The 25,917-nt window shown below is 27.5% G+C and overlaps 2 protein-coding genes across 2 annotated transcripts; one reads left to right on the top strand and one right to left on the bottom strand.

Moving 5' to 3' along the window:
* The first annotated feature begins 16,745 nt into the window (after positions 1-16,745).
* LOC123202952 (abscisic stress-ripening protein 1-like) lies at positions 16,746-18,066 on the top strand. Its single transcript, XM_044619100.1, has 2 exons — positions 16,746-17,123; positions 17,633-18,066. Exons 1-2 carry the CDS (start codon positions 16,908-16,910, stop codon positions 17,813-17,815), a joined length of 399 nt encoding a protein of 132 aa, XP_044475035.1. The 5' UTR covers positions 16,746-16,907; the 3' UTR covers positions 17,816-18,066.
* A 4,830-nt stretch (positions 18,067-22,896) lies between these two features.
* Positions 22,897-23,337, bottom strand: LOC123202868 (egg cell-secreted protein 1.1-like). Its single transcript, XM_044619020.1, has one exon. It carries the CDS (start codon positions 23,335-23,337, stop codon positions 22,897-22,899), a length of 441 nt encoding a protein of 146 aa, XP_044474955.1.
* Between the last annotated feature and the right edge of the window lie 2,580 nt (positions 23,338-25,917).

Genomic DNA, 25,917 nt, shown 5'->3' with positions numbered 1-25,917 from the left:
CGAATCAAATTGATTTTCAAAACCAGGTTGGTCTGGTTTGGATGGAGCCCTACTAAACTAAGTTTTTTTCTCTTCGTCTACTAGCAACTAACCATAATGATTTCGTTGTGGAAGAATGTTTTCTTTCTTTTAAGCGGTTTGCCATTTCTGTATTTTTTCATCAGTAACTTAACAAATTAAACACTTTTTTCTTGACTTAAATGCTGCATTATTAAACCGCTTAGTAGCGCTTTGGATTCAGATATTTAAAAATTATTTTAATAATCTATTTTTAATTATTTATATTATCTTATTTAATTTATCAGTAATAATATATTACAATAATCTTTTATTACCAATGGTAATGTGACAGATAATATAGGTGATAATCTAATTATCACTTTCATCTTAAATATTAAAATATTACTAAGGTAATCTTGATTTTATTATAATTATATTATTATTTATTAATTTTTTGATACAAAAATAAATTTATTTTTAATTAATATAACAAATAATATAAAAAATATTTAAAAATAATTATATCCAAGGACATTTAAATAAAATAATTTACTACTATTCTTTTATTACCTTTAATCAAATAAATAATTATTTATACTTATCTATTTTTATAAAATTATATCAAATATAATAATCATTTATACCTAATAATCTTATAAGTAATCTATTTTTAAGATAATCTTTTTATTTTAATAATAAAATATTATTCAATCAAACGCCCATTAAGGGTTCAATCACATCAATGATTAAGTAATTGGCCTAATTATCATAAGATTTTCACTTTAAACCATTTTTTCTCAATTGTTTTTTGAATTTTGTCTCAATATCAGGGCCTTGCGACACTTGTATAATTTTGCAATTGGAAGTTACGGGTAATACCAACAAAATACCAAGACGGAATTTTAGCCTATTCTAAGCACAACTCGGCAAAGGTACGAAACTCATGGCCTAGTGACTACCGTTGTGCCTTCTTTATCAAATAGATGAACAAAGTGAGCTTGAATTGGGACAAAACTGTACCAAAAGGGCATACGATGAAGTTGAACAGGATATTATTAAGCTTGAGCTCGGCTTAATTAGATTTATACAAAGTTCAAAATTAGCAAGTTTGGGAGTTATAGGCTCAAGTTTAAGAGTTGAGCAAATTCCTGACTCAAGTTAATATAGGTAAATCTTTGTAATTAATGTATTCATCTATTATTCATTATATTTAAAATCAAAGAATAAAATTTTAAGAGTTTAAAGAATAAAGTTTTAAACTTTTGGAGATTTATTAATATTATATTTGAGTTAAGTTATGAGTTCGAGTTCAATTTAATATGAATTGAGTCAAAAATAGCTTATAAGCAACTCGACTCATTTGTAGACTAGAGCATATCTTATGAAATCATCCATCTAGACCATAAATTTCTCATAAAAATAAATAAATAAAAGAGAAATATGAAACTACCAAAGAGTTTTCTTAGTGAAAATAGATTTGTCGACTAGGTTGAGCATGTTCAATCCTTTGTCCGAAAAATTGGGCCTTATCTTTGGGTCTGCACATTTGGACCTCAAAATTTTGGTTTAGGTTTGATGCACTAAATTTATTGGGCTCCCATAATTTAAAAAAATTGGAAAAACCCCTATGATTTTAAGAACTTGTAAAAACACTGTTGCCCCGTTGGAACTTGGAAATTCGATCACATAAATCTAGCACCTCTAGCCACACATGAATACAATAACATAATAGCTTAACATTTTTTCCAAATAAAAAATTTACGGAATAATTAGAATTTTAATTACTTTGGTTATCAATGAAATAATTAAGTAATACATTTACAAGGTCAATAATTATAAAATCAATCATTAGAGTTGAAATTTTATCTATTTAATATAATTAATTCAGTTTAAAAAAATGATTTAATTTAGATAAATTTTCTCGATATCGAAAAAAATACTTGGTTGTAAGATCTGACTAAACATTGTTACACAAAAATAAGAAAACAAATAGTTTTAATACAACGTGAAAAACATTGGTAGTGCTCACTTTGCATGCAATAGTTATAGGGTTCAATCCTCTGCATCTCTAGATTTTTTAAGGTCTAGGTTTAAGTCTTTATCATGCTTATAAAATCTTGATTTATTTAGTATAGTGGTTATAGGTTCGATTACTGTGCGTCAAGTTTACTCATCCAATCATTATGGGCATGCTCTCTGATTATAAAAAAAGATAAAAGCATGAAAGTTGACAACAAAAGTCCAAGTACAAGTAGAGCTAACAAATGTTAGGTTAGGTTGATACAAATGAAGGTAAAATGGGTGTTAGTTGAAAACAGGTTGAGTTATATGAGTAATAATTTCTAAAAATCGTATTCAAACTTACTGATACGGTTGACTCGTGGGTTAGCATTAATATTAATTTTTCACTATTTTTCTTTTGTTATTATTTCATAATTTTTAACATAATAAATTTTTTCATTTTAAGGTGAATTTGAATTTATTTTATTTTAAGAGGAGAAAAGATATATAAAATTATGATAGATTTGTTGTAAATTTAATGTTGAACAGGAAAAAGAAAATGAATAAAAAATATATATAAGTGACCTGTGGGCATATTAAATCTATCTCCAAAAATTCATTACCTTGAGTTACGGATCTAAAATAGGTATAAATTCAAAAATATAGAACTCAAACCTTTAAAAAGACTGATTATAGGGTGTCACTCCAAAATAATTTTGAGAGATACCATTTTTGTTTAAACACAAGTTCAATAAATGATTAGTCTACCCAAATGTTTGAAATATTTTTTGAGCCCAATAATCAAATTTTGGACTTACCAAACCCAATTGAAAGACCTAAATGAAACAACATATCAATATTGTAATTGGGATTAATTCGTACTGAATTTGGTACTTGAAAAGATTGTGAAATGCAGGAACAATTATTTCCCACACAAATTTTGTTGTAAAAATATTTTCTCACCTTTGAAGTCTAAAAATACGTTTTACTTAACCATTGTCCAGTTTCAGACATTAGTTTTAATTGATTAAAAAACACTTTCATTGATTTCGAAATTTTGTTTGTGGTTCGTGGTAGTGAGTGTGATGGAAAAAGAGTAAGGTTGATGGTGTGGTGATGATGGTGTTAGTGTTGGTGTTCGTGATAACGTAAGTGTAATGGTAAAAGAGTGGGATTGATTGTGCTGGTTGGTGGTAATAGTTATGATATGTGTCATGGTGGATGTTGGTGGAATAGTGGTAGGGTTGACATGTATTTTTTCTTTCATCTCGAACTATCCTATTAGGCCTTCTACAGTTTGGTCTACTGTAATACTTTATTCTACCCTAGGTTTAAGAGAAATAAATCTGATAATTAATCTCACAATAATAACAAAAGTGACAGAAATAAGTGGATTCATCAATGTTTGTTGTCTTTGAAGTAGGAGGGGTGGAGGTTTCATAACATAGAAACTCTTGGTGGAATTTATTGGATAATTAAACCTTAATTAGACCAGTTGGTGACAAATTAAATCTCATAATTGTAATGTAGTCCACTTATCCATCCACATTCATGAAGCACCACCTGAAAGTCAAACATTTGACCAGTAGGTACACGTGTCGACGATCCATAGTAGATGGTTCCCCACTCCCGCCACTATTTAGCTGTCAATCATTTTCCTAAAGATAAAACGTGGCCACACGATCTTGCTTATCTGGGGCCCAGTTATTGGTTAACCTAATCCAAAGTCCAAACAAAATTGCTTCAACTGGTCGCTCACTGACATCAACTGCTCCAAATAACTACTTTACCAGCTCCCGCCAGCCAACATTTTGGATCTGGCTGCCCTCAGTCTCTTTGACTACATTCAATTTAGACAACTTTTTATTATAATTTTTTCTCTAAATTAATTTGGTTTTATAGCATTACTTTTTAAATTTAATCATAAAATATAGGGCAAATAATTCAAATTTTGGATTGCATATTAATAATAAAATAATTTTAATATATAAAAATATGATCAATATAATATAATATTAAAATCTAATAAAATAATCTTAATATGTTAGTGGTGGCATAAATGAGATTGACATCTTACCTTTGCTCTAGATTCATGAGTCATGTGGATCCACTTAAACAGGAACACATCTATATTTATTTATTAAAAATAATAAAATTAAATGAAAAAAGAGAGAGAGAGAGAGAGAGTGAGGATATTTTCACAGCATAAATATCACAAAATTTATATACTTTGAAAAATAATATTTTTTTTTATTGTTAATAACAATATTTTTAATTTTAAATTATAGGTAAAATTCTAACCGTTATCGTGGATATGATTTTTTATTTAATTTTTCTTAAATCGATAAAAATACTTATTTTCATCAATCCCTATATAATTAATATTTTACTATTAACAATCATATAGTTATTGATTAAAGTTGAAAAAGAATAGAAGAAGCACCTGGACTCTTTCGTGCTACTTGCATATATTATATTATTAATTAATGTATTTATAATTTAATTAAATATTAAAGAAAGAAATTTTCTCTTGCCGACACACAAGTTCCAAGTGGCAGTCAAAATGACCCTACCACCGTCTCTCACATGACATTTTGAGAAAAAAATGGAGCAATCTCAGCCTTTAACTTTGTAAACCTTCGTTTTCTTTGTAAAAAATTTGTAATTGGTGCTTCGATTTGAAGCCCATGTCCCCTTTGCGTTAAATTGTCAGATAATTCCCACACACGTATTGGTTTGGGTGTTAAATATTATTATTATTATTATTATATTTTTTAAAAATTGATAAATATAAATATAAGGTTTTTAGATAAATTTTATATTAATAAAATATAAAAGAAATATTAAACTTGTATATGTGTATCATATCAATTAGAGATGTTAAAATATAATCGACTAAATAATTTATGTGTTTCTTAAATTATCAAAACATGTTCTGGATTATAAAGTCTAAACACAAAATTATAATAAATTATAAAAAAAATACTAAAATATTATTTTATTTAAATATTTTTTTAATATAATTTATTTTACTTATTATATTGACGATAATTAAATTATCTTTATATTAAATTTTTTATTATTTAAAAAATTAAACAAAATAATATTATTAATAATAGAGTATAAATTTATAAAACAATCTTTGAATATTTGAACCGGAGGCCCTTAAATATAACACATGGTACATCTTTATGATGATCCATTCTCCAATCACAAGATTGAACATTTGTTGGATAAAATTTTTTATATATAAACTTAGGGTGCGTTTGGTTGAGGGTTTATAAAATTACCTTGGTAATCTATCTTTTATTTCCTTGTTTGATTTGTCAGTAATAAAAGATTACAGTAATCTTCTATTACCAATGCTGACGTGACAGGTAATATAAGTGGTAATCTGATTACTACCTTCACCTTAGGTATTTAAAGATTATTGGGGTAATCTTGAGTTTATTATAGAAAAATTATTATTTATTAATTTTTTGAGATCAAAATAAATTTATTTTTAATTAATATGATAAATAATATAAAAAATATTTAAAAATAATTATATTCAAGGGCATTTTAATAAAATAATTTACTAGTAATCTTTTATTACCTTTAACCAAACACAATAATTATTTATACCTATCAAATTTTATCAAACATAGTAATCATTTATACCCAATAATCTTTTAAGTAATCTATCTTTAGGGTGCGTTTGGTTAGGGGATTTTATGATTACCTTGGTAATCTATCTTTTATTCCTTTGTTTGGTTTGTCAGTAATAAAAGATTACAGTAATCTTCTATTACCAATGCTGACGTGGTAGGTAATATAGGTGGTAATCTGATTACCTCCTTCACCTTAGGTATTTAAAGATTACTGGGGTAATCTTGAGTTTATTATAGAAAAATTATTATTTATTTATTTTTTGAAATAAAAATAAATTTATTTTTAATTAATATGAAAAATAATATAAAAAATATTTAAAAATAATTATATTCAAGGGCATTTAAGTAAAATAATTTACTAGTAATCTTTTATTACCTTTAACCAAACACAATAATTATTTATACCTATCAAATTTTATCAAACATAGTAATAATTTATACCCAGTAATCTTCTAAGTAATCTATCTTCAAGGTAATCTTTCTATTTTAGTAATCAAACATTACCCAAACCAAACGCCACCTTAAGGTAATCTTTATATTTTAGTAATCAAACATTACCCAAACCAAACGTCCTCTTATAGTAATATACTAAAATTTAAAATTTCCAGTCTTTTTAAGGATTAATCTCATTTATAGTGTTAGATTCAAACTAAGTTTGTTTAAGTTTGAACTTAAACTCAGTTCAAATGAGTCTAAAATAAATTAAGTTCAAATGAGTTTAAGCTCAAATTTAAGTCTGAAAGTTCAATATTTTCAAACTCGACTCAAGCTTTAGAATGTTTAACTCGTTAAGTTCACGAACTAAAAATTTTAATACAAAATAATGTCATTTTGATCAATATATATTAAAACGATGTCGTTTTAATAACGCGTTTATTAAAAACTCTATTTGAGCTCGAGCTTATCTGTAGCGAGTTTGATGAGTCCAAACTCGAGCTTAATTTCATATAAATTGAGACAAATTCGAGCTTGATTTAGCTCAAATTCAATTCTACCCATCTATATTAAACAAGTTACTTTGTTCCATATTGTCCAAAATTATCATATACTCTTAAAATCACCCCAAAAAAAAAAAAAAACCTTAAAGAACATAAAAAAAATTCTGAGATTTTAGAAAAGAAAAAGTACTCAATAGATCAAAAATCATTGAAACATTTGGCAATTAATGATGATGATTGAACTGATTACTTTTTTTTTCTTTTTTTTTGGGTTTTTGATTGGTGTAATATTTTATTGCTGTAATTGTTAGTCAATGCACTCTTGATATTATTTTGGATACTTATGCTTGAAGCTCTTAGGTTGCGCAATCAATTCACCAATTTAATAATAATTTAAGCCGGTCCATCATGACTTAATTCTTACTTAAAGTTTTGTTTAAAGCAATGTATTTTAATTTTGTGTGTGGGATTGATTTTCATAATTAAATTTTACGCTTTGGTATAGCTACTTTTAAAGGCCAAATTTAAAACAATTTCTCTATGCATTGAATTATAATTATATAAAAAAAAATATGTTTTCTTATAATTGCTATTTATGAACACATTTGATATATTAACTTCTAAAAGCAATAATAAGACAAAGCATGAATTTAATTTCATGTAAAACAAACAACGCCCCCCCAAAATTTTTTCTTGACTTAAATGCTGCATTATTAAACCGCTTAGTAGCGCTTTGGATTCAGATATTTAAAAATTATTTTAATAATCTATTTTTAATTATTTATATTATCTTATTTAATTTATCAGTAATAATATATTACAATAATCTTTTATTACCAATGGTAATGTGACAGATAATATAGGTGATAATCTAATTATCACTTTCATCTTAAGTATTAAAATATTACTAAGGTAATCTTGATTTTATTATAATTATATTATTATTTATTAATTTTTTGATACAAAAATAAATTTATTTTTAATTAATATAACAAATAATATAAAAAATATTTAAAAATAATTATATCCAAGGACATTTAAATAAAATAATTTACTACTATTCTTTTATTACCTTTAATCAAATAAATAATTATTTATACTTATCTATTTTTATAAAATTATATCAAATATAATAATCATTTATACCTAATAATCTTATAAGTAATCTATTTTTAAGATAATCTTTTTATTTTAATAATAAAATATTATTCAATCAAACGCCCATTAAGGGTTCAATCACATCAATGATTAAGTAATTGGCCTAATTATCATAAGATTTTCACTTTAAACATTTTCTTCTCAATTGTTTTTCGAATTTTGTCTCAATATCAGGGCCTTGAGACACTTGTATAGTTTTGCAATTGGAAGTTACGGGTAATACCAACAAAATACCAAGACGGAATTTTAGCCTATTCTAAGCACAATTCGGCAAAGGTACGAAACTCATGGCCTAGTGACTACCCTTGTGCCTTCTTTATCAAATAGATGAACAAAGTGAGCTCGAATTGGAACAAAACTGTACCAAAAGGGCATACGATGAAGTTGAACAGGATATTATTAAGCTTGAGCTCGGCTTAATTAGATTTATACAAAATTCAAAATTAGCAAGTTTGGGAGTTATAGGCTCAAGTTTAAGAGTTGACCAAATTCCTGACTCAAGTTAATATAGGTAAATTTTGTAATTAATGTATTCATCAATTATTCATTATATTTAAAATCAAAGAATAAAATTTTAAGAGCTTAAAGAATAAAATTTTAAACTTTTAGAGATTTATTAATATTATATTTGAATTAAGTTATGAGTTCGAGTTCAATTTAATATGAATTGAGTCAGAAATAGCTTACAAGCAACTCGACTCATTTGTAGACTAGAGCATATCTTATGGAATCATCCATCTAGACCATAAATTTCTCAAAAAAATAAATAAATAAAAGAGAAATATGAAACTACCAAAGAGTTTTCTTAGTGAAAATAGATTTGTCGACTAGGTTGAGCATGTTCAATCCTTTGTCCGAAAAATTGGGCCTTATCTTTGGGTCTGCACATTTGGACCTCAAAATTTTGGTTTAGGTTTGATGCATTAAATTATTAGGCTCCCATAATATTAAATACCCCTATGATTTTAAGAACTTAAAAACGCTGTTGCCCCGTTGGAACTTGGAAATTCGATCACATAAATCTAGCACCTCTAGCCACACATGAATACAATAACATAATAGCTTAACATTTTTTCCAAATAAAAAATTTACGGAATAATTAGAATTTTAATTACTTTGGTTATCAATGAAATAATTAAGTAATACATTTACAAGGTCAATAATTATAAAATCAACCATTAGAGTTGAAATTTTATCTATTTAATATAATTAATTCAGTTTAAAAAAATGATTTAATTTAGATAAATTTTCTCGATATCGAAAAAAATACTTGGTTGTAAGATCTGACTAAACATTGTTACACAAAAATAAGAAAACAAATAGTTTTAATACAACATGAAAAACATTGGTAGTGCTCACTTTGCATGCAATAGTTATAGGGTTCAATCCTCTGCATCTCTAGATTTTTTAAGGTCTAGGTTTAAGTCTTTATCATGCTTATAAAATCTTGATTTATTTAATATAGTGGTTATAGGTTCGATTACTGTGCGTCAAGTTTACTCATCCAATCATTATGGGCATGCTCTCTGATTATAAAATTTGACATGTATTTTTTCTTTCGTCTCGAACTATCTTACTATAGTTTCTACAATTCGGTCTACTGTAGTACTTTAATCTATTCTAGATTCAAAAGAAATAAATCTAACAATTAATCTCACAGTAATAACAAAAGTGACAAAAATAAGTGCATTCATTAATGTTTGTTGCCTTTGAAGTAGGAGGGGTGGAGGTTTCATACCATAGAAATTCTTGGTAGAATTTATCGGATAATTAAACCTTAATTAGACCAGTTGGTGACAAATTAAATCTCACAATTTTAATGTAGTCCACTTATCCATCCACATTCATGAAGCACCACCTGGAAGTCAAACATTTGACCAGTAGGTACACGTGTCGACGATCCATAGTAGATGGTTCCCCACTCCCGCCACTATTTAGCTGTCAATCATTTTCCTAAAGATAAAACGTGGCCACACGATCTTGCTTATATGGGGCCCAGCTATTGGTTAACCTAATCCAAAGTCCAAACAAAATTGCTTCAACTGGTCGCTCACTGACATCAACTGCTCCAAATAACTACTTTACCAGCTCCCGCCAGCCAACATTTTGGATCTGGCTGCCCTCAGTCTCTTTGACTACATTCAATTTAGACAACTTTTTATTATAATTTTTTCTCTAAATTAATTTGGTTTTATAGCATTACTTTTTAAATTTAATCATAAAATATAGGGCAAATAATTCAAATTTTGGATTGCATATTAATAATAAAATAATTTTAATATATAAAAATATGATCAATATAATATAATATTAAAATCTAATAAAATAATCTTAATATGTTAGTGGTGGCATAAATGAGATTGACATCTTACCTTTGCTCTAGATTCATGAGTCATGTGGATCCACTTAAACAGGAACACATCTATATTTATTTATTAAAAATAATAAAATTAAATGAAAAAAAAGAGAGAGAGAGAGAGAGTGAGGATATTTTCACAGCATAAATATCACAAAATTTATATACTTTGAAAAATAATATTTTTTTTTATTGTTAATAACAATATTTTTAATTTTAAATTATAGGTAAAATTCTAACCGTTATCGTGGATATGATTTTTTATTTAATTTTTCTTAAATCGATAAAAATACTTATTTTCATCAATCCCTATATAATTAATATTTTACTATTAACAATCATATAGTTATTGATTAAAGTTGAAAAAGAATAGAAGAAGCACCTGGACTCTTTCGTGCTACTTGCATATATTATATTATTAATTAATGTATTTATAATTTAATTAAATATCAAAGAAAGAAATTGCTCTTGCCGACACACAAGTTCCAAGTGGCAGTCAAAATGACCCTACCACCGTCTCTCACATGACATTTTGAGAAAAAAATGGAGCAATCTCAGCCTTTAACTTTGTAAACCTTCGTTTTCTTTGTAAAAAATTTGTAATTGGTGCTTCGATTTGAAGCCCATGTCCCCTTTGCGTTAAATTGTCAGATAATTCCCACACACGTATTGGTTTGGGTGTCAGATCGGTAATCTTTTATTATTTTCAAAACAAAATAAATTATTTAAAAAATTATTAAATATTATTATTATTATTATTATTATTATATTTTTTAAAAATTGATAAATATAAATACAAGATTTTTAGATAAATTTTATATTAATAAAATATAAAAGAAATATTAAACTTGTATATGTGTATCATATCAATTAGAGATGTTAAAATATAATCGATTAAATAATTTATGTGTTTCTTAAATTATCAAAACATGTTCTGGATTATAAAATCTAAACATAAAATTATAATAAATTATAAAAAAATACTAAAATATTATTTTATTTAAATATTTTTTTAATATAATTTATTTTACTTATTATATTGACGATAATTAAATTATCTTTATATTAAATTTTTTATTATTTAAAAAATTAAACAAAATAATATTATTAATAATAGAGTATAAATTTATAAAATAATCTTTGAATATTTGAACCGGAGGCCCTTAAATATAACACATGGTACATCTTTATGATGATCCATTCTCCAATCACAAGATTGAACATTTGTTGGATAAAATTTTCTATATATAAACTTAGGGTGCGTTTGGTTGAGGGTTTATAAAATTACCTTGGTAATCTATCTTTTATTTCCTTGTTTAATTTGTCAGTAATAAAAGATTACAGTAATCTTCTATTACCAATGCTGACGTGGCAGGTAATATAGGTGGTAATCTGTTTCTTAAATTATCAAAACATGCTCTAGATTATAAAGTCTAAACACAAAATTATAATAAATTATAAAAAAATACTAAAATATTATTTTATTTAAAATTTTTTAATATAATTATTTTAAAATATAATTTATTTTACTTATTATATTGACGATAATTAAATTATCTTTATATTAAATTTTTTATTATTTAAAAAATTAAATAAAATAATATTATTAATAATAGAGTATAAATTTATAAAATAATCTTTGAATATTTGAACCGGAGGCCCTTAAATATAACACATGGTACATCTTTATGATGATCCACTCTCCAATCACAAGATTGAACATTTGTTGGATAAAATTTTCTATATATAAACTTATAGTAATATACTAAAATTTAAAATTTTCAGTCTTTTTAAAGATTAATCTCATTTATAGTATTAGATTCAAACTAAGTTTGTTTAAGTTTAAATTTAAACTCAATTCAAATGAGTTTAAGCTCAAACTTAAATCTGAAAGTTCAATATTTTCAAACTCGACTCAAGCTTTAGAATGTTTAACTCGTTAAGTTCACGAACTAAAAATTTTAATACAAAATAACGTTATTTTGATTAATATATATTAAAACGGTATCATTTTAATAACGCGTTTATTAAAACCTCGATTTGAGCTCGAGCTTATCTGTAGCGAGTTTGATAAGCCCAAACTCGAGCTTAATTTCATATAAATCGAGACAAATTCGAGCTTGATTTAGTTCAAATTCAATCTTGCTCATCTATATTAAAAAAGTTTCTTTGTTCCATATTGTCCAAAATTATCATATACTCTTAAAATCACCCAAAAAAAAAAGCCCCCTTAAAGAACATAAAAAAATTCTGAGATTTCAGAAAAGAAAAAGCACTCAATAGATCAAAAATCATTGAAACATTTAGCAATTAATGATGATGATTGAATTGATTACTTTTTTTTTTTTTTTGGGTTTTGATTGGTGTAATATTTTATTGATGTAATTATTAGTCAATGCACTCTTGATATTATTTTAGATACTTATGTTTGAAGCTCTTAGGTTGCGCAATCAATTCACCAATTTAATAATAATTTAAGCCGGTCCGTCATGACTTAATTCTTACATAAAGTTTTGTTTAAATTAAAGGTATGTATTTTAATTTTGGGTGTGGGATTAATTTTCATAATTAAATTTTACGTTTTGATATAGCTACTTTAAAGGCCAAATTTAAAACAATTTCTCTATGCATTGAATTATAATTATATAAAAAAAAATTTTAGATCTCCAATTAACATTCAATTTTAAAAGGAATTTGATTCACAATATTATTACGAATTTCAGTATTTCTAAAAATTAAAATAAAAAAATTAATTAAAATAGAGTAATACTATACGTATCTATTTTAAATATATAAATTTGTATATACTTATGTGTATTATTATAAGATTAGTGTTATTTTATTTAAAATTCAAAATTACTCAATCATATAATAATACATATAAGTGTATACATATTTATATATCTAAAATAGGTATATATAATTTTATTAGATAAAATAATCTAATTTTATATGGTCTATATGGTATTAACCAATATTCTTGATATTATATTAATATAGTTAAAATTAATGTTTGTTTTACTTTCACCTCTGACCTAAAGCAAACCCTAGCCACACAAACATTTCTTTATCCACAATTTCATTTAAAATTCCGTTAAAAATAAAAGAAATTTGATAATAAACTCATATTGATTCAAATGAGTAAACATTTCATTACGTTGTTTCTTTTTTTTTTTTTTTTCAAGAATTGAATCCAAATTTGAAAGATTTCTCGGAGTAGAGGTCATGAATAACTTTAATCTTATTCTTTCATCAATTCTTCATCATTGTTGTGTAGTTTAATTAGAATTATAACACCATCTTTGGTTTTGTTTGAAATTTTGATGAAATCGTGGGTAGGAGCGATGACACACCTACCCTATGTTTTTCGCTTTTACCCTATTTTTTGGGTCAATTCTCAATTATCATTATTAATATTAGTATGATTATTAACCTTATTTATATGATTTAGAGTTCATTTTTATGCAAAATATACAAAAATCTTGGGTAGGATTGAGATATGAGTGGTAGGAGCAATTACTCTACCTCGTTATTTCATCAATTTTGGTTGATATTTAGCTCATTTTAGTTTTAAAAGTAGTATTTAACATTTTATTTGCTTCAAATTTGCATTAATATGAAAGATTGATCTGATTTTGAGTTATAATTTGTATAAAATTAGATGAAACCGAGGGTATAAGTATTTTGGACATGGTAGGCGAGGTAAGTGTGATAGGGCTAAAAGGTAAGGGTGATTGCAAATATGTAATAATATAAGGTTTTTTGTATATCACAAATTATGTTTTAATATATATTTTATCATACTAAATGTGTTGAATCATCATATATTCATGTATTATGGCAAATGTTGTTATACCAATTTTGTTTTGATGATCGTAGGAATTTTCTTTTTATAAATGGTTAAAGTAGTATTCCTAATTAGGTATGCAAGACAGTGGAAATTCAAAGATGACAACACGATGAGATACATTGGTAGGAGTCAAAATTGGTGATTGGGCAATGCACTACAAAAGAAGATTGGTTGAAACTTTGAGCTCTCATTTGAGAATCAATCTAAGGCAAAAGTGTTACATATTACAATGAATATTGAAAATTCAATCAATAGATTGTCTCATAATTTCCAAGATGATTGTGATGTTTAATGTCTGATACATTAGCTAGAAAAATGAAACAAGTGGCATCTCTTTATGTGACAATCAATTGTAAGAAAAGAGGAAGAAAATTTCAAGAAGCATAATATGAGGAATAACACACAAATGAACATTCCACTTCAGCAAAAGAGGTAGCCATAGCGTGACCTGAAAGAAGATGAAAGGTGTAATTAAACGTTGATATTGATGATAAAGATCTTGAGGACGGTATAGAGTTGTTACTGACCTTTGAGGAATGGGGGGGAAGGGGGGAGAGGAGAGGAGGTTGGTGGGGGGTGTGCTGTAAGGGGAGGGGTGAAGGGAGGGGTGAAGGGAAGGCAAAGATGGATGATATTCTGGTGGAAGATCCTTAGTTTGATGAAGCATTAATTCATACTGAAATAAGTCCACATATAATGGGTATGGATTGGAGTGGCATAGCCTTGTCTAATGGAAGGCATGAAGGTCCAGTTATCATTGTGCAACTTTAGTAAATGTTCATGTCATTGTTCCTGATTCAATGCATTAGGTTTTGTTGTCTTTTTCGAATCTTCCTTATGATGGTATTAGTGATTGTTCTACATGATATGATATCAGTTTTAAAGTACATGGTATATTTTTTACAAAAAAGAAGCAATACAAGATGTATTTTAAAGATATGCATTAGAAAGTGACTTTTAATACAAAGTTTTGCAATTAACCAAGTCTCGGTGGACGATCAAATGTTTATATGAATAATGTCAATAGCAGGCATATGCAAAAAGGATTAAAAGTTGGGCATTTATGAGATTATCAATGACACTTAATGGGATATCATCATATGTTACATCCTCAATACTAGATGTCCTCATTGAACTAACATGTGGTCCAATGGTTTCAACATCCTTGTAGCCTAAGAAGTCTATTACAAGTTAATACCACTCTACTCCTTTTTCCGTACTCATTAGAAGCAAAAATTGTATTAAATATCATGATAAGTACATATTGCCTCCATAGGTCTATCACTAGACCTTTCCCAATAAGTCCTAATAATACTTTAGTAAAAAATTAACAATTTGAAAAAAAAAAAAAAGGCAAATATTAACATATTATCTCTAAATCAAAAAAAATAGGCATATCCTCTCAACTTTAGATGTTTTAGTCCTCCATTTAAACATATAGGAGATCTTTCCATATCTTAAGCTCTTAACAAATTCTCCAATGTTTTGTATGATCTTGTAAAACTAAACCTACAAAATGAAAATTTGTGCTTTTTGTTGGTCAAATATAATAGAAAGGAATAGTTAACAAATAGCCAAAAATTCTTACTTGAAACGCTAAAGGGAAACACATGAGCACAAAATTAAGCATCAAGGGGATTTCTATATAAGGTGGATATCCACGAGTAACGTCATCATACTTCCTTTGCATAACTTATCTCATTGAATCAACCGTCAAATTCTACACTAGAACACCCAATGGGTAACAAGTAAAGGTATCCAAATTATCTATTAAAATGAGAAGGTGGTCCAAACCACCTATCTATTATATGCTCCCATAAGGCTATGATGAAGAAAATAAGGAAATACCAACTTGACAACATCCTCGTTGATGTCTCCCTACCCATCTTTCCCCAACTTACCTTGAAAACTAAATGCAAATCTCCATAACTAACTCAACTACATTTGGAAAAATATATTAACTTCAATTATATAACTCTTAGACACATATGACTATATGTTGTCTGGTGATTAAACCTCAATTTAATCACTAAGGTGAACTCCAAGTGGCTAACACATACATCCACTCTATTTAGGTGAAACCAAAACTCTAACGAGGGTTTTCCATGATTAATTTGCCAAAAAATCACCAAAAGGAGGAGTACAACACTAAATCTATGCTCCTCCATATCAATAAACTGCCTAAAGTAACTCCCCCTGAAAAGTTACCTTTGACTCCTACTCAACTTTCCTTAAATTTTTGCAATGGTGTCCGTCTGCTCTCTCATAGTTAATTGCATTCTAAAATAGTGCGCTTCATGGATCTATAATATCATCCTTTGAAATTAATTGTATATACTGAGCAAATAGTTTTCTCTTCTCCGGAAGTTGATCTATGAAATAAAACAATAAAATTTATATTATATTAAAAGAAATAATTTAAAAAAAAATAATATGTAAGAAAATTTAAGAAACAGACATTTTATAAAATGAAAATAAATATAGAAAAAATTAATTAAAAAATATAAAATATCATTTTATCTATCCCCTGTTAAGTGTGGTTGGACAAATATCCATTTGTTGGTAGGCACCACTCCGATCATTTTAACCCTTGCTTTTACTGAAAAACATTTTATTCATTTATATAATCCACAGAGTTACGATAGAATCAGCGTGTAGAGGTTATATTAATTAATTTCTATTAGAATAATCAAAATATCATTTATTATAATAATAAGAACAGTAATAATAATAATAGAGTCTTTGAATACGGACCCATAACAAATATTAAATATTTATTGCCACAAAGTGTCCACCCACGGTATAGCAAGATTGAATCTCAGAAAATCTTCCCACCATCACCTATAAATACCCTCACTGCCCCACCAGTGATCAGACAAATCTCTTCTCATCATATTTTCTTTGTTAAATTTCCTGTGTTAAAATTCTCTTTTGCAATCAAACTTTAGTTCACCATGTCTGAGGAAAAGCACCACCACCACCACCTCTTCGGCCATCACCAAAAGGAAGAGGACAAGCCCGTCGACGTTGTCTACACCGAGACTGGCTATGGCGAGGTGTCGCCGCCATCTGACTACGCTGAGGTTGACTACAAAAAGGAGGAGAAGCACCACAAGCACCGAGAGCACCTAGGCGAGCTCGGTGCTGCTGCAGCTGGTGCTTACGCTTTGGTATAATAATTTCAATTCACTCAATTTTTAAAATTTTTTTAGAATCCAAATTGTTCACTTCACTATCTTCTTTTTTATTGTTATTTTTCAAAATTTTAATTTGATGTATAATTTGAAACAAATTAATTTCATTTCTCTGGAAAACTTGTTTTGACAGCATGCGGGCTACCACATACGATCGATTTGAAAAATTGATTTCGGATATTTAAAAAAATATAGAAATATTTACAGATTTAAAATAGTCAAATTTGCAATTTTCCTAAATAATACTTTTTGACTTTCTGGTTTAATAGTTGTAAAATTAACCATTGGAATTAAAATTTTACCTGCTCAGTATGATTAGTTTTTACCTTAGTAAGGCGATCCAACTCAGGTTCCTCAAAAAAAAAAAAAAAAGGTTAAATTTGCTTGATTCGTTTTGGGACCATTTGTAGTAAATATATGTTAGTGATCCGAGTATATTGATAAATCTGATCTTTGATAATTGATATATATTGAAAATATTTCAGCATGAGAAGCACAAGGCGAAGAAGGATCCAGAGCATGCACACAAGCACAAGGTCGAGGAAGAGATTGCAGCGGCTGTTGCAGTGGGAGCTGGAGGATACGCCTTCCATGAGCACCACGAGAAGAAAGAGGCCAAGAAGGAAGACGAAGAGGCTCATGGCAAGAAGCACCACCATCTCTTCTAAGCGTGTGCTTCTTAATTAAGATTATTGTTAATTAATTATGTGTTCATTTTCCGTATTTTGTGTTGTGTTTGTTTGTTTAATATCACGTACGTACGTATGTATGTATGTATGTATGTTTGTACCAGTGAGCAACTGCCCTAAATAATATCTGAGTGTGTGGGTCGCTGCTTTGTGAGTGCTCTACTGGGGATGGCTTCAGCATTTGCCATTTGTTGTTTAATGTTTACAATAATAATATTTCAGATCTTTTTTATTAGATAGTATATTTGACTTTATCTCTCATTTCATCATCTTACTAATTAAATTAAATTAAATCGTCATTACAATCTAATCATGATTTAAAAATTGGGTAATGATATATAAAATATTAATAATGTTTTTAATTAAATATTACTTTATATTTAATTTAAAATAATTTTTATATATAATAATAAATCATCAATAATATTTATTTTAAATATAAATAGTTTTATCATAAAAGATATTATTAAGCTGGCTTTGAAATGAAATAATTCCTTCTTAACTCTTGGAGTAATAACATCAAAAAGAAAACTTAAAACTTAAAACCATCTCCAATTTCATGAATTTATTATATATTTAGCATACAACAATTTTTTGTGAATTTTTCCTTTGAAAAAACAAGATTGATAATTTAACTTTGGCAAGGAGATTTAGTCTTACTCAAGGTTTAGTTCATTCTCAAACTCTCATTTATTAAGTTTTAAAAACTTAAATATCCACTCGTTAATTGTTAAAGTTGATAAAATATGTTAAATTTAAAGGTGTAATTATCATTTAACTAGAAATATTAAAAAAATAAAATTTTATCTTATTTTCACTCCTTAGTTTTAAAAACTTATAATTTTCCCTCAAACCTAAGTTTTGAAAATTTATATTTTCCCTTGTAGTTCTTATTTTTCTTTCCCACATTTTTTAGCCACTGAAACTATCTCCGATCGTCTTCAGTTGTTCCCCAATCTCTCTCCTTTCTGACATTCTCTCCCCCCAGGCATAGATCAGACGAAGATGATCCTGAAGAACATTTCTCTTGAATGCCATAGGGTCTCTCGAGACAACCACGAAGAATGTCATCTTCGATTTGTCTGATTTGTTCTTCATGGTTGAAGAACGGAAGGTTGTCTTTGCCTTACAGGATTTGGCCAATTGGACCTATTTTATCAAGTCTTCTGTCGTTGAGAGTGACAGAGAGCATCGAAAAAAGGTTATCGGTATCGGAGAAGACGGCCAAAGCAAATTTTCTCATCAAAAAATGTATTGCTTTAGGGGTTTAGGGTTATAAGGGGACAATGCAACTTCTTAAAACTTAGGTTTTGGAGGAAATTGTTAGTTTTTAAAACTAAATAATGGAAATAAGATAAAATTTTATTTTTTTAATATTACTGATTAAATAACAATTATATCCTTAAATTTAATAGATTTTGTTAATTTTAATAGTTGACAAATAAGTATTTGGGTTTTGAAACTTCATAAATAAAAATTTGTGAATGGACTAAACTTTGAATGGGAGTAAGTCTTTTAGCCTTTAACTTTTAACAAATTATAGCTGGTCATGCATTAACAAGCAATAATAGAATGGGTATATTAATCATGGATATACTAATTTAATTAAAAAAAAACTGCACACTAAGAGTTAAATGATCAATGGCCAACAAAATCAAAGCTCATAGTTAATTAATTATTAACCCATCAGTTCACAAAGAGAAGAGAACGGCAGAATACTTTTACTACTGTTGATAAGTTAGCCGCAATATGGGTTTATTGCAAATGAGCTCAATTTTAATTAATTTATCAATATTAAAATATTAAAAAAATGTATCAACTAATTGACATTTGAATGTGAGGTTTTGCCTTTATTTTCGTCCATTAATTTTAATTATATCTTATCCAGATTAAGCAAAGGCAAACCCACTCAGATTTACAAATCTATTCTCTTGTCACCATTTCAATGTAAATATACAGTTTTATGTTTTGATTATCATTTGAGCCTAAAGTTAACCTTTGAATTACCATACTTAGTAGTATTATATACATAAATAATTTATAAAATTTTACAAAAATAATGACATATTATCATGTAATTGAATAGTATTAAATAAGTGATAAAATAATAGATAATTATATTATAATATATTATTATTTATGTATAAAATTAGACTTATTATTCATGTAAGTTTTACTGTTTTCCTATGGGAGGACTAATCATCTCAGCGTGAAAATTATTTGACTTGCAAGAGAGGTTGATATCATACATAATTATACTTATTATTTATGTTTGTTAAAGTAGCTTTACATAGATAGATTCAAACCTGTGAATTATTATTAGGTGAGATTATCTTACCAGTGATATTCATACTTATCTTTTTTTACTGTTGAGGATTTTAACCCTATTTGCTCAGCATCTCCTCAAAACCTAATTACTGACCCACTTCTCCTTTCCTATAAATCAACCTTCCTTTTGTTTTTGTTCTTGAGTTTTGGATATTCTCTTCTTGATACTCTACTTTTGTTTTTTGTTTTTTTGTTTTTTTTGTTTTTGACCTTTTGAAATTTTTTACTGTTGAGGATTTTAACCCTATTTGCTCAGCATCTCCTCAAAACCTAATTACTGACCCACTTCTCCTTTCCTATAAATCAACCTTCCTTTTGTTTTTGTTCTTGAGTTTTGCATATTCTCTTCTTGATACTCTACTTTTGTTTTTTGTTTTTTTGTTTTTTTTGTTTTTGACCTTTTGAAAAGCTCATTTGCAATTATTTGGTTTTGAAGTTTCAATAATCTAATATCTTAGTTAGCATATACAAAAAGGAAAATAAAAATGGTGTAAAAATTATATAGATATAATATAATAAATGGGAAAAATATATTTATTAAAAAATTATCATAAAATTCATATACAAAATATAAAAATATACAAGTTTAATAAAATATATCATCAATAATATATTTTAAAAAATACGATAATATCAATTATAATTTTAATATTTTTTATATATCTATTAGTTAATATTAGTATAACAATTCAAATATTAAATATTAAATTAACTATTAAACTAAATATAATATAATTTATAATCAAAACTAATATAACAATAAAATATTAAACTTCATCATCCACAATTAAACTATTAAACTTATGAGAAGTTTTTGGTTTGAAACATCTCTGCAGTTTTTCACACATTACAATAAAAGTTTGAAAATTTGCTTCTAACTTTTTAACAGAGAGAGCTCAAAAAAGAATTTTATGCAAAAGACAATGAAAACATACATTTTTCAGGAATTTCAAAAATGAAGAATGGAGCCCAAACACTGATCTGGTGAAGAAAAGCCAATGAAAAACATTTTTCTACTGCTATGAAAGTCAAAAAGTAATAGAGAGCAGGAGAAGTTAGAGATTTAGATTATGAAAAATTAAATTTTTATTTTATATAATTATGATATTATAGTAATTAATTAAAAATAGAAGAGACATTTTATACATTAAAAATTCATAAAAAATAAAATATATAAAACGATATAAATATTTGTTTAATACGAAGAACATATCAAATACGTATTTAATATGTTTTTAGTTCAAAAATTTATAATAGCATATTTAAAACACGAATTAAACGAGAACACAAATTAAAACAAAGAATTGCCTAGAGCGCTATCATTCTCCCGTTTGGTCTATAATCCATAAATTCATACTTGGTTTGTAATATATAAATTCACATATGAAGCAAAAAAGTAAAATAAAATACATAAATCTTGACAATACGTCCTCTAAGAACAAATATTATCTTTCATATATCACAACATATTCCATTTTTTTATAACTTGATGAATAAATCTTATATTTATTATAAATCCCAAATGATTATTAGTCTCAACAAAAATCTACATATAAAATGAGAATAACAAATCAACCAAATGAACTGAATATATTATCAAAGATGTTTATACATCAAATCATATGATGAAACACAATCCCATAAAGATTACTCATAAAACCAACTCTCATTCACAATACATGATCTGTAAAACTTTTTGGCCTTTTGTTAAAGAATCAACAATCATCAATTTAGTGTTAAAGTGTTTAATGATAATTTGATTCTCTTTTATATGTTCACTAATGGGTAAATATTTAATATTGATATTTTTACTTTGATTACCACTTGTTATTTTCACTCAGGAAAACAACTGTCACAGTAAATCTTCATTGACTTAATAATAAAATTCATAATTCAAAGCTCAAATATGAAATGCTTTGACCATACACTATGTGATGTAACCTTTAAACATGAGATGAACTTGATCTCCATAATAGATTTAACAATTAATGATTATTTGACAATCCTCATAGACTCTACTAGAAAATATGAAAATGTATCCGATATTAATTTTTTTGAATCAACTCAGCAAAATCCAAATTAGAGTAACCAATTGCAAGGTTTTCAATGCAATCTAAACATTCAATCAAAAAACATAATATTTTTGCACAAAAATCATTCCCAAGGATCAAAATGCAATTATACATGTAAAATGAACAAGTTAGAAACTTCATACTAGCGTTCAGTGACTCATTCTCTTTGAATCCGCCATGAATGTCCGGGATGAAAGTGCTTTTATTTTATGGGAAAATCAAATTCATTATTCCAATTTGGTATGGGGGTAAATCAAATGGATTTCATTTGATTCTCTTCATGCTTACTTAGTGATTTACCTTTGGTAGCTTTATTAAATTACCATTTATATAATATTTTATATCAATCACACTTAATAGGATTTGTCTGATTCAATGTAATCAGTTCTGATGTAATATAACTGTTTGACTCAAATAAAATTCTTCATCACCAAAAGAAAATTGGTCTTTTTTCATGTATTATTACTGGCGTTTATTATTGAATTTCAAAGTTTTATAACTGATGACTAGTAAAACAACCAAATTACATAACCCAAAACATAAAACACTCCTATAATTAATCAATATGACTCCACACACACAATTCAGACAACAAAACCACACTTAAATTATTCAAATTATCTTAAAATAAAAACATCCAACTCCAAAGCATGCATGCATTCATGGAACCAGAGTCCTCATCCTCACAGTCGAAACCCTAGACAACCCAACGGCCTCTTGCGGAGGAGGAGACGTTTCACGGTCACAATAGCCTTCGAGGATATCTCCCTCTTCATCAGTAAAACCCAGAGTATCCATCATGTTCGGCCAGCACTGGTCCACAATTATACGAATGGCTTCGCAGCATCCATGGCCGAGGTACGTCTCCCCGTTCATAAAGAAGAGTATGATTTCTGAAGTGCACGCTTGAAGCTGAATTAAAGAGTCCCAGCAATTCGATGCCTGATCACCATCATCCCCAACAACCAATTTCAGTCGTGCTCTGAGATTCGATGAGCTCGAGTTCAAGAGCGGCCTCGCAGTGGCCACATTGGAAACCAAGAAAAAGGCTGATAGCACAACAATTAAGAAGAGTTTAATACAGGAGGAAGAAGAAGCCATTTTTGTGAGTAATGGCTACTAGGGAAAACTAGGGTTTTATAGAGACATTTGCATAAAGTTGAACGTTATGGGAATTTGGAAAAGCCTTAAGATTAGTGCTTAATTAAATTCTATTGCGTCGTTATGGGAAGTTGAAGAGGCCAAGGAAGAAATGTTTAATATTATCATTAATTTATATATAATAGGGTAAAGCAATTGTTATTTATATTTGTATTTATTTTTTTGGGAAAAGAACTATTTCCCACCCAAGTTTTAGTATAATCTCCAAAGCATACCCACGGTAGTTGAAAAATCTAAATATTTACCCATCGGCTAACTTCTGTTAAAATTTTTTGTTAGAAGGAAGAGTAAAATCGTTATTTTCTCCCTAAATCCTAAAACCATAAAAATTTATAACATCCCCCCCCCCCCCCCTTCAAATTTTTTTGATAATAAATGATTGTTCTCTCCCTCCCAACAATGGCTCTCCCTTCGGCTCCAGACAAAACCCTTCGTCTAGATGACGACAACACTTCCAGATTAAGGGTCATTGTCTCCGATGTCTACCCTTGGTTTGGATGCATCGTCCTCATTGCCCAGACAATGAGGATTCATCTGGACGATGCTTTCATCGTCCAATCGAAGGGTTTCGTCTAGATTCTTTAAATCTAAATGAAATCCAACCGAAGGGAGAGGGATTTTGACTAAGAAAAGGCGTTGAAGGGAGAAAGTAACCGTCATTCGTTGGAAAATAATAAGAAATTTTGAATGGGGGAACATGTCACTTTTTAAAATTAATTCTAAGGGGGAAATTTTAGTTTTCCAAACTAAAGGGGGAAATGTTATAAATTTTTAAGGTTTTAGGGTTTATAGAGAAAATAACAAATTTATCATTCTCTCTAACAGAAAATTTTAACAAAAGTTAGTTTATAGATAAATATTTGAATTTTTCAACTATCGCAGACTTGTTTTTGATAGTGGACTAAAAATTGGGTGGAAAATTATTCTCTTCTCTTAATTTTTTACTTTGGTTTATGTGATAATTATCATCATTATTATTAATAATTATTCAAATACATACATAAACTCTCACCCATGTCTGACCTTTTATTATCTTCTTCTTTATTATTTTGGGCAGTTACCTTAATACTCCGAATTAATTACATATTAATAATACAATTACAAATTGTATGCCTCATGTTACCTCAAGCAATTGATTAGATTAACACGAATTTGGGATAATATGTTTCCAAAAATTTAAGATCAAATTACTCTTAAGAACAAAGATAGAGATAAACAGATGAAAGATGAAACTCGATTTCCGTGATGTTCATGTGCTTGAAGTATTAAAAAAAAAAAAAAACTAAATTTCTCAAATCACAAAAAATGCTTAATTTGTAGGTAGGTTATGTTAGGTCTAAGCCTTTTTGTCACATAGCCTTTCAACATTGTTTCTCATTCTTGTGGTAAGTCTGCCTCAATTTCCTCAAAAGTCTTAGATTCATCAAACTCAAACTTGGGTGCCTTAGTTTCACTAACATTTTTCTTCAGTCAATTGAAAACCAATGTTTTTAAGACCGAATCAATAATCGAATCCATTATTTTATTGATTTATAGTTTGATCGGTTTAATCAGACAATTAACTGATTCAACTTATTATCAAATTATTATGTATTTCTTAAATACTATCAAATATTTATCACATTTTTTAAATTAAATAATTGACACTCATTACATTAAAAAAATATATAAATTATTAGTTTTAAATAGTTTTTTTGGTTCAACTAATATCAAATCAATATTTATGCATCAACGGATTAGATTACGAAATCAGATCAAATTATAAATTGATTTATTATTTAATTAATTAAATCAATCGATCCGATCCAATTTTAAAATCTACGCTATTCTTCCAATTTAAGATCCACAACACAAGCCTGTAGCAAGTGCATCAATTTGGACTAGGCCCATTTGTTTTGTTGGCCTCCAAATGTTTACAACAAACACATTTCAAATTTCTCCTATTACAATTTCATGATAATTTGGCATTCTGACTATTAATATATACAAGTTTAATATAACATATCTACTTATATTCCTGTCATTACCTTCTTGAAATCAGAAAGAATTGATGACAATGAAGCTCAGACTTGCGATCTGATTCTACCCACGCTTACAGCTGAATGCATTCATTATATTAACTTAGAAAATTTAATTCTATATAAAACCCAACCCAAACCCACAATTTTTTTCCTTCAATTAATTGCAGAAAATTTTTGGGTAAAAGAATCCTTGAATGGTGTTCATTATGTTTGCTTTTTCTTACTTTTTTTTTTTTTCCATCTTAAAGAAGAATAAAGATAAAGCATAAAACTCAATTCCCGAATCATGTGATCGAAATATAAAAAAAAAAAAATACCAATTCCTAAATGCACAAAAATGCTTTACTTGCTTGTTCAACATTGTTGTTGGCACGCCAACCCTCAATTTATACATGTGATGATGAACCCTTGAGGCTTAATCTTAATTATCTAGCCATTCTGGAGATTAAGAAAATTAGAAAAGGCCAAATTGAAGATCTTGATCTTTCTTCTCATTGGC

The sequence above is a fragment of the Mangifera indica genome, chromosome 19, assembly GCF_011075055.1.
Source record: "Mangifera indica cultivar Alphonso chromosome 19, CATAS_Mindica_2.1, whole genome shotgun sequence".
Taxonomy (NCBI): domain Eukaryota; kingdom Viridiplantae; phylum Streptophyta; class Magnoliopsida; order Sapindales; family Anacardiaceae; genus Mangifera; species Mangifera indica.
This window is presented reverse-complemented; position numbering and strand designations above follow the sequence as displayed.